The following is a 12812-nucleotide window of genomic DNA, read 5'->3' as shown; positions in this document are numbered from 1 at the left end:
GATTTGACGCACCCAAAAATTAACGTAAAAATTCAACTTTGAAGAACTCTACCTCGTGAAAAAAGGCTCAAACAATTTTTTACCATTAATAACGTTTAATTCAGTTTGATGTTCACCGGAGAGATTGTCCGGTACTTTTGAATCACTAGTATTTTTTAAAAACTTTCTCTTCTGTATTCCGAGTAGAAAAAAGTAACCCGTAAATAACTTTCAAAAACGGTACTTACAACGGCTATAAAACATCAACAAATTCAACGCTATTTTGTAGTGTGGTTATTCTCCTCTATAATTTTAAAAACAAGCAAGCTCCTAACAATATTTAGTGAATTCCCAACTAATAATATCTATGGTAATAATATTAGTTTGACGTCTGTTTTTTTATGTAATTTTTACGCGATTTATAGTTTTTTGTGATGTCTGGAGATTTAAATCAAGAAATTATTGCATATCATATAGAGGAAACTAAAATCAACACTGAAGTGGATGCAACTTCTGCCGAACCCATTCCTGATAGGTAGGCGCAAAAAATATAAACACAGTGCTTTAATTTCAAAACTGGACATTTTTTCATGTTTAGATCCACTTTGGAAGACATATTAAAAAGTAGTAGGGAACAGAGAACCAGCGATGAAAAAAACGAAGGTTCAGCTCAAAGTGACAAGAGCAAAAGTGTTAAATATACACCAAGCGATGAAAAACTGGAACTACAAAGTGTAAATATCCATGACTTGGCTGTACTTATGAAACGCGAGACTGACGAACTGGCCGTTGAAGATATTTTTTCTTTACGAAGCGAAGACAAATCTATAGATACAGTCAGTGTTTCTTACTTGAAACCACCTGCTCGCTACCCTGACTCTGTTCAGGACCAGGAATTCGAAGTAGACAATGAGTCTGTTTATTCCTTTCTTATGAAACGAGAATCCGAAGAAACTCTAACAACACCGGCACAAAGTCCCGAAAAATCATCGGAATCTATCCCCAAAGACGAGAAACAAATCGACAGGAACATGTACTACGAACTGCACAGGTTATACACTGCGAACTACAACACCCAGAAGTGGAAGAACAATTACCTTCAGAAGAAGTTAGCACAGTACTATAACCGCCGAAAGATGTATCATGTGTTTGTCGTGGACAAGTCCCAACAGGAGTACGCCAAGATGTATGAAAAACTTCTAGAATCGTTTGCAGTCAAACAGGACGAAGTTGCAAGAGAACAAGCAGCGTTGGAGAACGAAATAAGCGTTCTGCGCAACAAACATCGCGCCAAAAGTGAAGAAGTTGCCAACCTCCTGGTGGAACTCCAGCAAGCCGAAGCAGACGTGAGCAAGCAGTTCAGCTACACGGTTCTAAATGCTGCGAAAATGGTCGAACGATTCCTCAAACGCCAGCGGATGCAGCTGACACGTTTCAAGGAAATGCATCTTGCTTACATAAAATTGCGAAACAAGAACAACGAAGCGCAAGATACTTTGGATTCGCTTGATAACTTGGGCCCCAACTGCCGCCTAATCGACTACGAGCAGTTGAAAACGGATAACAGGAACCTTTACGAAAAGCTGGAGGAGAAGGAATTGTACTTAAACTCGTTAAGACAGGAGTGTCGAAACGTGATGCAGATCTTGGCTCATACGAGAGAAAAGACGAATGTTGTGAATTTGGACATTATGAAGTATCAGGAGCAGCTCGATTTGGTGTTAGCTGATGGCATGGAAGCACGGGAACAGTTGAGTATGATGAAGCATGAGAGGGATTACATCAGGCGGCAGATAAATAAACTAAAGCTTGAGACTGGGTTGCTTGGACGACCAAAACTGTTAAGGGATTTGGAAAGGTCGATGGAAGAAGTGGAGGAAGGGTTGGATCAACTAGAGGAGTATAAAGAAGCTTGTGAGGTGGCATCTGAAACCATGGTAGCTGTGAGGAAATATATTAGCAGATTGAGCGAGACTGGGCAGTCGGGAAAGATTACGAAAAGAATTCAGTTCTGAGCAAGTGGGTTTTAGAGAATGTAATGTAGGTGTCAATAAATTCGCTAGCTCTTTAATTGTAAGAGTTTCATTGTTAGTCGATAACTGTACTTCATAATATAGTGAGTAGATATTACAAAAGGGAAAGCTACCGCAGGGCCATTAGGCCATTAGGCTACCTGGCTGCAGCCTAGAAACACAAGTTGAAAAAAAATAACTTAGAATAAAACAAAAAAATTTCAAAAGTTGAGGTGTCTTACATTTTGCAAATTGTAAAATGTACTTAATAATTTCCTCGATGCATGTGACTTTTTTTATGATTTCTCAATGATAACTTGATAACTTCTTTGTTTTAAAAATTTGGAGGTTCGTTTCATGTGGGTTTCGTGATTCATGAGAAACTACTTGCAATTATCGAAGATGAAAATTTGAATAGAATTATTTATCTACTGGATTATTCCCTTTACGTTATGGTATAATTCGTTAACTCCACTTTACAAGAATCCAATTTTGAACAAATCATACAAACAAGACTATCTTGAAACTTCTCCTTCTGGCTTTACTGTTTAAAACTTCTTTTTGTTCAAATGATACAAAAACTGAAGTTCTGGGTAATTACCTAAAGCTAAAAGGCTTCAAATTTTGCTATTTCATCACAAATTATTCTAAGCAGTGTAAGTTTAAAAATATTAAACTCACTAGATACCTTTTTTACTTTGTTTTAGACATTATTGAGATAAATCAAGCACTTCACCGAAGCAGTATCAGAAGTGCAATTGTTAAAAATATCAAACATTGGAAACAAATATTCACGATAATAAACACAACACTGCATACATATTTACTGATGCTGATTTAACTCCCGCAAAAAATTGTTTTACAAATTTGACTCAGGGCTACATTTTGCTATTGACCAAAGATGTACAGCACCTTCAAAAATCATCAGAAATACTTAAAGGTTGTGATTTTGGGATCAACTCAAAATTAGTTATTATTAAAAAAAGTGAGGCAAGTTACAATTTTTTTAATTATTATCGAAAGGCTGGGTCCGGGTTTAAAACAAGTTTAAACGGTGTGTCGTTTTATAAAGAAAGATATAATTTGACTGGATTTGTAGTGCGAGCCGTTAGCACAGTACGCTGAAAAACTTATTTTTTCATAAACGCTGTATTCAAAACTTTTTTTTAGAAAAGCATTGACTACAAATACAATGCCAAGACAGAACGAGAGGTCGCAGTGAGTCAATTTCACTATGGTTTATTTGCGTTACTTCAAGAAATTCATAATTTTGCGTAAGCATACAGGGTGTCCGTTTTTCGAGCCCCACCAAAATATCTTAATAATTATAAGAGATTCGAGGTCGGTTTAGTTAGGGCAAAGTTGTGCATTTTTATGCTGAACAATTATCTAAAACAAAATTTGATGTAGAATTTTGAGTTTTTGAATTATTAAGAAAAATCAATTTCTTTTAATTTTCCCTGTTATTTTTTAAGGGAAAATCTAAAAGAACTAGACGTTTTTAAGTAGGACATTCCTCAGGCACTTTTTTACAAGAAATCCATGTCTGTCATTGCCTTTTCCAAGGCGTTTTTGATGTCAGAGTTACAACACTCAACTTTGATTTTTCTTATAGACGCCATATTTGACATTTGTATTTTTGAAGTCTTTTTCTTCCCGATTACAATGATGTATCACATGACATGATCGAATCTTAACATGCTGATTAAAGTTTAAAAAAATGCGTTTTTGCAAAGAGTGCTTTAGAAAAACGTCATAAATGTTGTTTAACAAACTACATTTTGGCAATTAATATGCAAGCTAAATATTTATAACTTTATCTGGTTTTGTTTTGCGAAGAATAAGCTTCTAGCTCATTATGTCGTTTAGTTTTTAAATAAATAAGTTTTGGCGAAAATATGGACTTTACAGATACAAATTCAATGAAAGCTCCAAAATCTAGTTTGTTTAAAAACAAAATTGTTGTCGATTTTTCCAAAGCACTCTTCGCAAAAATGATTTTTTCTCCATTTTAATCAGCATATATTAGATTCGATCTATATCATGTGATACATTGTTGTAATCAGAGATAAAAACACTTTTAAAAAATAAAAAAAGCGAATATGGTTTCCAAAATAAAAACCAGAGTTGAGTGTTGTAACTCTAACATCAAGAAAGTCTTGGAAAATACGATGACAGATTCCTTGTAAAAAGCCTGAAGAACGTCCTAGTTAAAGACATCTAGTTCTTTTGGTTTTCCCGTTTTTTTCAAAAACTAAAAATAACACATCAAATCTTTTAGATAATTGTTCAGCATAAAAATGCGTAACTTTGGCCTAAACCAACTGACCTTGTATCTTTTATAATAACTGAGATATCTATGGTGGTCACCCAGAAGTGGAAGAACAATTATCTTCAAAAGAAGTTGGCACAGTACTATAACTGCCTAAAGATGTACCATGTGTTTGTCGTGGATAAGTCCCAACAGGAGTACGCCAAGATGTACGAAAAAATTCTAGAATCGTTTGCAGTCAAACACGACGAAGTTGCAAGAGAACAAGCAGCGTTGGAGAATGAAATAAGCGTTCTGCGCAACAAACATCGCGCCAAAAGTGAAGAAGTTGCCAACCTCCTGGTGGAACTCCAGCAAGCCGAAGCAGACGTAAGCAAGCAGTTCAGCTACACGGTTCTAAATGCTGCGAAAATGGTCGAACGATTCCTCAAACGCCAGCGGATGCAGCTGACACGTTTCAAGGAAATGCATCTTGCTTACATAAAATTGCGAAACAAGAACAACGAAGCGCAAGATACTTTGGATTCGCTTGATAACTTGGGCCCCAACTGCCGCCTAATCGACTACGAACAGCTGAAAACGGATAACAGGAACCTTTACGAAAAGCTGGAGGAGAAGGAATTGTACTTAAACTCGTTAAGACAGGAGTGTCGAAACGTGATGCAGATCTTGGCTCATACGAGGGAAAAGACGAATGTTGTGAATTTGGACATTATGAAGTATCAGGAGCAGCTCGATTTGGTGTTAGCAGATGGCATGGAAGCACGGGAACAGTTGAGTATGATGAAGCATGAGAGGGATTACATCAGGCGGCAGATAAATAAACTAAAGCTTGAGACTGGTTTGCTTGGACGACCAAAACTGTTAAGGGATTTGGAAAGGTCGATGGAAGAAGTGGAGGAAGGGTTGGATCAACTAGAGGAGTATAAAGAAGCTTGTGAGGTGGCATCTGAAACCATGGTAGCTGTGAGGAAATATATTAGCAGATTGAGCGAGACAGGGGAGTCAGGAAAGATTACGAAAAGAATTCAGTTCTGAGCAAGTGGGTTTTAGAGAATGTAATGTAGGTGTTAATAAATTCGCTAGCTCTTTAATTGTAAGAGTTTCATTGTTAGTCGATAAATGTACTTCATAACACAGGGTTATTCGTATTTGTGAGACAAAAAATGAACCTCAAAAAGGACCTATAAAATGATGCTAATTGAGATTATAAGTCGTGTTCTATCGAAACTGATAAGAATGTTACAGCCCTGGGAAGTAAGGGTATGGAAAGACGTTTTTGCACCATAACTTTGGAATCATTTCACCAAATATTACAAAACTTGGTAGACTTACTAAAGAGAACATGCCTTTTAATCTGGTAATTATGAAAACCGGATACATCCACCCAGTTTCCGGTTGCAGCATTTCCGGATCACATTTTTTGTGTTTTTTATGTTTTTGCCCTCTTAACACTACTTTTTTATTGCTTAAATCGATAGAGTGATCAATTTCGAATAAAAAAGTTATAACCTTCTACAAGGTTAAAATGGACCGTTTAAAAGTTATTTTAATTTCAATAGAGGCTTGCACCTGACCAAAATCAAAAAGTATGAATTTTGAGCAGATAATATCTGTAGCAACAAAAGTGCATCTGCACTCAAAGCGCTGTCAAGTACTGTCACACACTTGTCAACTTTAACTTTGGATAATTTGGGGCTCTAAATTAAAAATATTTAATAAAAGGAGTTTATTTCAGTCTCTTAACATAACCTACATTAAATTTGAATTAATTTGGTAACATTTTTCTTTGATTAATTCACCGAAAATTTGCAAAAAACTCATTGGTCGTTACCTGATTATTTGTTCGATACCTTTATCACACCAAATTCTGAATAAAGACATTAAGATTCTTAAAAGTGCACCTCTACAATGTGGGTGCTTCTACTCGCTTATCTTTAAATAAAGAAAGAAAATCTTTCAAAAATTTATAACCGTTAATGAAAAATATTTACTAGCGTCATATGAAGTTTCATACTGTATTGCTAAAAATAAAAAGCCGTTCACCATTGGAGAAGATCTTGTGTTACCTGCTGCTATTAAAATGATAGAAATACTACATGGAAGAAAATATGGCCATGATATTCGCCATATTTACCGAGAGGCTCTTGCAGCAAAAAAATTAGCACCAGAATTGAACGATGTGCTTCAGGATGCTGTTAAGATCATAAATTTTATTAAGAGCCATGCCCTTAACAGCCGCTTATTTTCAAATCTCTGTAAGGATACGGATCCCAACTACACAACTTTGTTATTACATGCAGAAGTAAGATGGTTGTCAAAAAGTCAAAGTTTAAGAAGATTATTGTTATTAAAGGACGAGATCGAAATAATTTTAACCGAACGAAAATGTGAACTTGCTCCTTTTTTTCAAAATGACTTATGGCTATCCAAGCTGTGTTATTTGTCAGATATTTTTGCGAAGTTAAACGATCTCAACTTGTCTCTTCAAGGAAAAAATTGCGATATATTTACTTCAAATGATAAAATTGAAAGTTTTATTAAAAAGATCAGCATTTTGAAAAGTAGGGTCGAAACATTTCGAACGAATTTTATATGTCGACAATTTTATAATCGAGAAAATTCATTGTAAAATTTTTATTGCAAAAATTATTGTAGATCACTTAAAAGCGCTAGAAATACAGTCCCGTACATATTTTATATTAAATATTTCCAAAAAATAGTTTGGATTCAAAAGCCGTTTTGGATTGGCTTAAGTGAGATTGATCACCTGCCACTTAAAACTCAAGAGGAATTTGCTGAGCTTTCGAGTGACTCAAACTTAAAACTACAATTTCAAAAAAATCCCTTGACTGAATTCTGGATCGGAACTAGAACTGAATTTCCCACAATCGCTGATATGGCGTTAAATGTACTTCTGCCATTCATCACCACATATTTATATGAAGTTACTTTCTCAGCTTTAATACATATTAAATCCCAATATCGTTCAGCGCTAAAAAATGTTGAAGAGGTCTTACGTCCAGCAATTTCAAACATTCCACCAAGATTTGATTTGTTATGCAATAAAAAACAGGCACATCCATCTTATTAAATTTTTTTTCTTATATTTTAATTTAATACTTACCACGCAACTACTTGAATATATTCGAGCGATTTAAGACGGTCAGAATCCACTTTTATTTTTGAAACTATAATAAATACAATTTTATAACTTTTTGTGCAATTTTTAATTTTAGATTTTTGTATGTTTCGAAACGAATTCTAAAACTATATATTTTCATATTTATATGTATATTGTTAGTCATAAATGGGGTCGTGAATGACAAAAGTTTAAGAAGCCCTGTCCTAGACTATAAGGAAAATGTAAAAAAAATCTAAGTCTTTTATTGTTGAAGATATGACGAAGCAAAGAGTAAAAATTATTTGCCAAAAATGAGGGTGTTTGCACTACTATTTTGGATCCAAATATTGCGACATGTATTTCTTGTTTGGTGAATATGCTGGAAATGCAAGTGAAACCGCTCGTCAATACGCCGTACAATCGACGGCATCTTAGTTCTTAGACTCGACCACAGAATGCGAACAACTGGTCGTTTGGAGCCTTTACCAAGAGAACTTGGACGGCCCAGAAGTACGAAAACCGTTGCTGCAGAAGAAGCAACTTTAGAGGAAGTCCAGAACCAGTATAAGAGAACTTAGCCGCAACCTCGAACTACCCAAATCAATCGTCCACGAAGTGCTAAAATCGGAAAAAATGCACCCGTATCACTATACTAAAGTGCAGGCGCTTCGTGATGAAGACTTCCCTAGAAGAAGAACTTATTATCGATGGCTTCTTCAACAAATAGAAGAAAATAGGGATTTTATTTATTAAAAGTGTTTTGTGGACAGATGAGGCAACGTTCACGCAGGATGGGGTATAGAATAAATTTACCAATACAAAGTAATTTAATACAGTTTTTTCACCTCAACTGTCGTAGCCTAAATAATAAAGTCAGTTGTCTTGAATTTACTTTAAAACAAGCTAACAATCCACATTTTTGTTGCTTCACAGAAACTTGGCTTTCTAATGACGAAATTGAAAATATTTGCTTGAGTACCCTGATAAGCAAAAGTTGTCGAAATAAAAGCAGAGGTGGTGGCACGGCTATATTTGTATCAAAATCCATTGCTGACTTCTGTCGAAACTACACCCCAGGCATCGCTTCTTTAAAAAAGGATTTTGAATTTTCATGTTGCAAGTTTGAAGAGAACAATAACAAAATCTTCATCATTTCCATATATCGTTCTCCGACCGGCGATTTATCTCGCTTTGAATATAACCTCTGTAATTTGCTAGAAGAACTTCAAAAGAAATCTTTAAATATTGTGATATGTGGTGATTTTAACGTCGATTTTTCCGTTGCCTCTTCGTCAAGCTTATCTTTAATAAACACCTTTAGTTCCTTTAATTTAGTAAAGCAAATTCTGGAACCAACTCGGGTTAGTGTAAATAGTGCAACTTGTATAGATAACATCTTTACTAACCTTCCAAAAGACTCATGCCATCTTATTGATTCACATGTTTCCGACCATCTGGGACAATTACTTGTAACCCGTTTTGAAATTAATAATATAAAATCCATGTCTTACTTGCGCAGAAACTTCAATGTAAATAATCGTAACTCATTTGTATCAACATTACAACAAGATGCTCTCTTTAGCAACTCCAGCTCTGATATAGACTTTGAAAGCTGTAAATCAATTTTTGATGCGCATTTCAACAATGTCTTTCCTTTAAGGAAAACCACTGTTAAAAGGAATCTAAAGAAGAAAACTTCTTGGGTAACAGAACAAATGAAATGCATGTCACTTTTATTAAAAGATTTATTTCATATTATTTGTAGCAACCCGAATAATTCAACTTTAAAAAATATATATAATATAAAAAAGAAAGAATATAGACAACTGATAAATAAGGCAAAGATTGATTATAACGATAAAAGGATTATTGAGGCTAGTAACAATAAAAGTAGAGTGGCTTGGGACATTATCAGATCTTCTAGTTCTTCATCAACACAAACTCGTAATATAGAATTACATAATAGTTCTGGCGTCTTAACAAAAGATCCTACAATTTTGGCAAATATGTTTAATAGACACTTTATTGTCAGTGATGATAGTTTACTGAAGAATAAATTTAATAATACTTTTAGTACATCTTGCTCTTCCAGTTTTTTTCTTCTTCCAACTAATAAACTAGAGGTTGAAGCCATTATAAAAAGTGTATCAAAAAAGAAAGCTTCTGGATCTGATAATGTTCCCTGTAATATTTTGGCAGATGTTAATCAAAACATTTCTGAGATTTTGGCAAATTCTATTAATAACTCTTTTAGTTCAGGCGCATTTCCGCAATCTTTAAAGGAAGCTATTGTGGTTCCTATTTATAAAGGTAAAGGATCCAGAGCAGATATCAACAACTACCGTCCTATATCTCTTTTACCAGCGTTTTCTAAGGTGTTTGAAAGGTTATTGTACAATCGTCTTTACAACTATCTCGTATCCAACAACTTTCTCTCCAATTGTCAGCATGGGTTTCTTAAAGATCGTTCTACAAATTCTGCAATTTTTGAAACATTAAATTATATTGTAAACTGTTTAGATCGTGGGGAATCAGTCATCGGTATTTATTTTGACCTTACTAAAGCATTTGACACACTTGATCATGAAATATTATTAACCAAGTTGTTCAATATTGGTGTCAGAGGCATTGCATTAGAACTTTTCCGATCTTATTTATCCGACAGGTCTCAAAGAGTTCGTTTCACTTATAACAGTAATGGCGCTATCTTGAATGTGTTGTCCGAGCCAATAACCATTTCAAAAGGTGTTTCTCAAGGATCCATATTGGGGCCGCTGCTATTCATTCTTTATGTAAACAATCTTAAAGAATCTTTAAATAAATACTCACCCTGTCAATTTGCTGATGATACATCTTGTATAGCAATAGGTAAAGACCTACACACTGCTTCTGCGGAAGCTTCGGACGCAATTTCTAAAATGTATAAATATTGTGAGGCTCAGTTTTTAGAATTAAATATGAACAAAACTCTTGTGGTACAATATAGAAATGGCCCAATGTCATCCAGTATCTATATTAAGCTTGGTACAAAATCTGTTCCGTTGGCCGATGAAGTAAAGTTTTTAGGCTTATACATCGATAAAGCTTTAAAATTTAACGCACATAGTAATTATGTATGTCGCAAACTAGCCAAATATTCATACATTATTCGTAACTTGCGCACTAGTGTAAGTTTAGATACTTTAAAAATGTTTTATTTTGCGTATGTACACTCTACTCTCTCGTATGGATTAATATTTTGGGGCTCTTCTACCAGTTCAAAAGAAGCCTTTGTGTTGCAAAAAAGAATCATACGATGCATGCTTTTCAAAAAACCACATGAGAGTTGTAAGACCTTTTTTAAATCACTTTGAATTCTACCTCTAACATCAATGTATATCTACAGTCTCGCAGTATTTGTGAAAGAGAATGAGCATCTCTTTGAAAAAAATAAAGACAAATATGATGTAAGTTTCAATAAAGTTACAAGGTTCTGTAAAGACATCCGAATCCCAGAACATAACTCCTCTTTTTTTAAAAATGGTGTTTATTATAAGTCTGTTCAGATTTTCAGAAATTTGCCGCAGGACATTCGTTTGCTAAATTCGCTGACACAATTTAAATCTAAGTTAAAATCATATTTATTAGAGCATTGTTATTATAAACTTGATGATTTTGTTAACTAACAAAGTTAACATGCTCGATATGACGGTGCCGATATCTCGGAAGAGATCAATGGCTGTACGAATTATTATTATTATTATTATTATTATTATTATTATTATTATTATTATTATTATTATTATTATTATTATTATTATTATTATTATTATTATTATTATTATTATTTAATACCCACAATAATCATTATTGGGCCACTGAAAATCCCAGAGTAATGCGTGTGATGGCACATCAGGACCGCTTTTCAGTTAATGTTCATTCTTCCCCCCCGAGTTGACGGAAATGTTTTCCTGAATTTTTTAACGGGCCCTTTCCAAGCAATGTTAGACGAACTCCCTTTGGTAGCTATCCTTCAGTGGTTGCAGTTGGATGGAGCTCCAGTACATTTTTTGATTGAAGTTTAAATTTTGAAAATCGTTGGATCAGAAGAGGTGGTCCTATAGCCTGGCCGCCACGCTCTCCTGACCATACACCATTAGATTTTTTTTGTGGGGACATTTAAAAAATATGGTTTACCGACCTGGAGTCCCTGAAACTCGTTTCGATTTGGATTTGGTGAACCGAATTCGTGCCGCTAGTGCTACAATCACTCCGGAAATATTACAAACGGTGCATGCTAATAATGCTCGTCGAGCAAATGCTTGCCTCCAAGCAGATGGACAAAACTTTGAGCATTTGTTGTAATTTTTTAGTGTATTGTTTTAGTTTTGACAGATGTTTTGATTCTATTAATTTTTTTTTGTATATTCGTGTTTAAAATATTACAATAAATAAAGATGTCCACCGTTCTGTTTATTTGTGTTTAAAATATTACAATAAATAAAACTGTCCACCACTCTCTTGCATTCAATAACATAAATAAAAATTACGATAATGGGCGAACTAATCCGACTAACAACAATACTACAACGGCGTAACCATGGGTTTGAACACTATAAATTAAATGTGTTTATTCTTCGACACTGTCAAAATTTACGGTTTTTCTCCTGTGTAAGGAAGTTTTGACAACTGTTTGGCATTTCTCAGTACGAAACGTCAGATTATTTTTAACAAATTTAAAGCAATTTTAAGTCTTGCTGAGTCTATTTCGAAGAATAAAATGTTGTATTCAACTCGTTTTTGTGTAAATCGGTTCATTTATTTCGCCTCGTGGATGATAAACCACTCGTTTTCACTCGTGGTTTAAAAATCCACTCGTGAAATAAAGCGTCCGATTTACACTCAAACTCATTAAATAAATAACTATTAACGTCTTGTAATGGTATCCTAGACTTCAATTATAATTTTTAATTTCAGTTTTTATGTGTATCTTTGAACAGTGTTGCCTTTTTTCAAAATTTGTGTAGGCTCGGATGTAAAAACGGTGCATGTGGGTTTTTTTTTAACATTTTTTCAGTACTTTGGAAGACTATCCAATCACTCTCTTTCAACGAGGTGCGCGACTTTCCGGACTCCTGTACAAATACTCTAAATAATAATAAGTCTTAAATGAAACTTGACGAATTAAATTCTGTTGTGTATCGGTCGTCTACGATCGTTTTGAGTTCAAATTAATAGAAACATGTTTAAAATCAACACTAAATCGAAATTAGGATAATAAAGAGCTTGTGAGCTAGTTGGGCAGAGAAAACAGTGAAATTGGTTTCAAAATTCCATATAATATACAAGGTGAGTCTTCTGAAAATATTTTTTATTATATTTAAAAACTAGTAATCAGACAGAAATCAATTAATGCTACTAGATACTTACTTAATAATTTCCTCTA

The 12812-nt window shown here is 34.3% G+C and overlaps 2 protein-coding genes and 1 long non-coding RNA gene across 3 annotated transcripts; all 3 read left to right on the top strand.

Moving 5' to 3' along the window:
- Positions 1-348: 348 nt before the first annotated feature.
- Positions 349-2050, top strand: LOC659448 (coiled-coil domain-containing protein 96). Its single transcript, XM_965752.3, has 2 exons — positions 349-514; positions 578-2050. The coding sequence occupies exons 1-2, from the start codon at positions 414-416 to the stop codon at positions 1992-1994; spliced, it is 1518 nt and encodes a 505-aa protein (XP_970845.2). The 5' UTR covers positions 349-413; the 3' UTR covers positions 1995-2050.
- A 480-nt stretch (positions 2051-2530) lies between these two features.
- LOC135267046 (uncharacterized) lies at positions 2531-3705 on the top strand. The gene is made up of 3 exons (XR_010335284.1): positions 2531-2647; positions 2699-3107; positions 3162-3705. It is a non-coding gene; the product is annotated as an uncharacterized LOC135267046 (long non-coding RNA).
- Positions 3706-4407: 702 nt separating this feature from the next.
- Positions 4408-5357, top strand: LOC135267045 (coiled-coil domain-containing protein 96-like). Its single transcript, XM_064358618.1, has one exon. The coding sequence runs from the start codon at positions 4423-4425 to the stop codon at positions 5299-5301; it is 879 nt and encodes a 292-aa protein (XP_064214688.1). The 5' UTR covers positions 4408-4422; the 3' UTR covers positions 5302-5357.
- The last annotated feature ends 7455 nt before the right edge of the window (positions 5358-12812 follow it).

This window comes from Tribolium castaneum, chromosome 1, assembly GCF_031307605.1.
Source record: "Tribolium castaneum strain GA2 chromosome 1, icTriCast1.1, whole genome shotgun sequence".
NCBI lineage: Eukaryota > Metazoa > Arthropoda > Insecta > Coleoptera > Tenebrionidae > Tribolium > Tribolium castaneum.
The sequence above is the reverse complement of the archived record's forward strand: the minus strand, read 5'-3'. Positions and strand labels throughout refer to the sequence as shown.

Coding starts and splice junctions, on each gene's coding strand:
- LOC135267045 (XM_064358618.1), top strand. CDS start 4,423: ATGTACCATGTGTTTGTCGTGGATAAGTCCCAACAGGAGTACGCCAAG.
- LOC659448 (XM_965752.3), top strand. CDS start 414: ATGTCTGGAGATTTAAATCAAGAAATTATTGCATATCATATAGAGGAA. Junction 515..577: donor GCCGAACCCATTCCTGATAG/GTAGGCGCAAAA, acceptor TTTCATGTTTAG/ATCCACTTTGGAAGACATAT.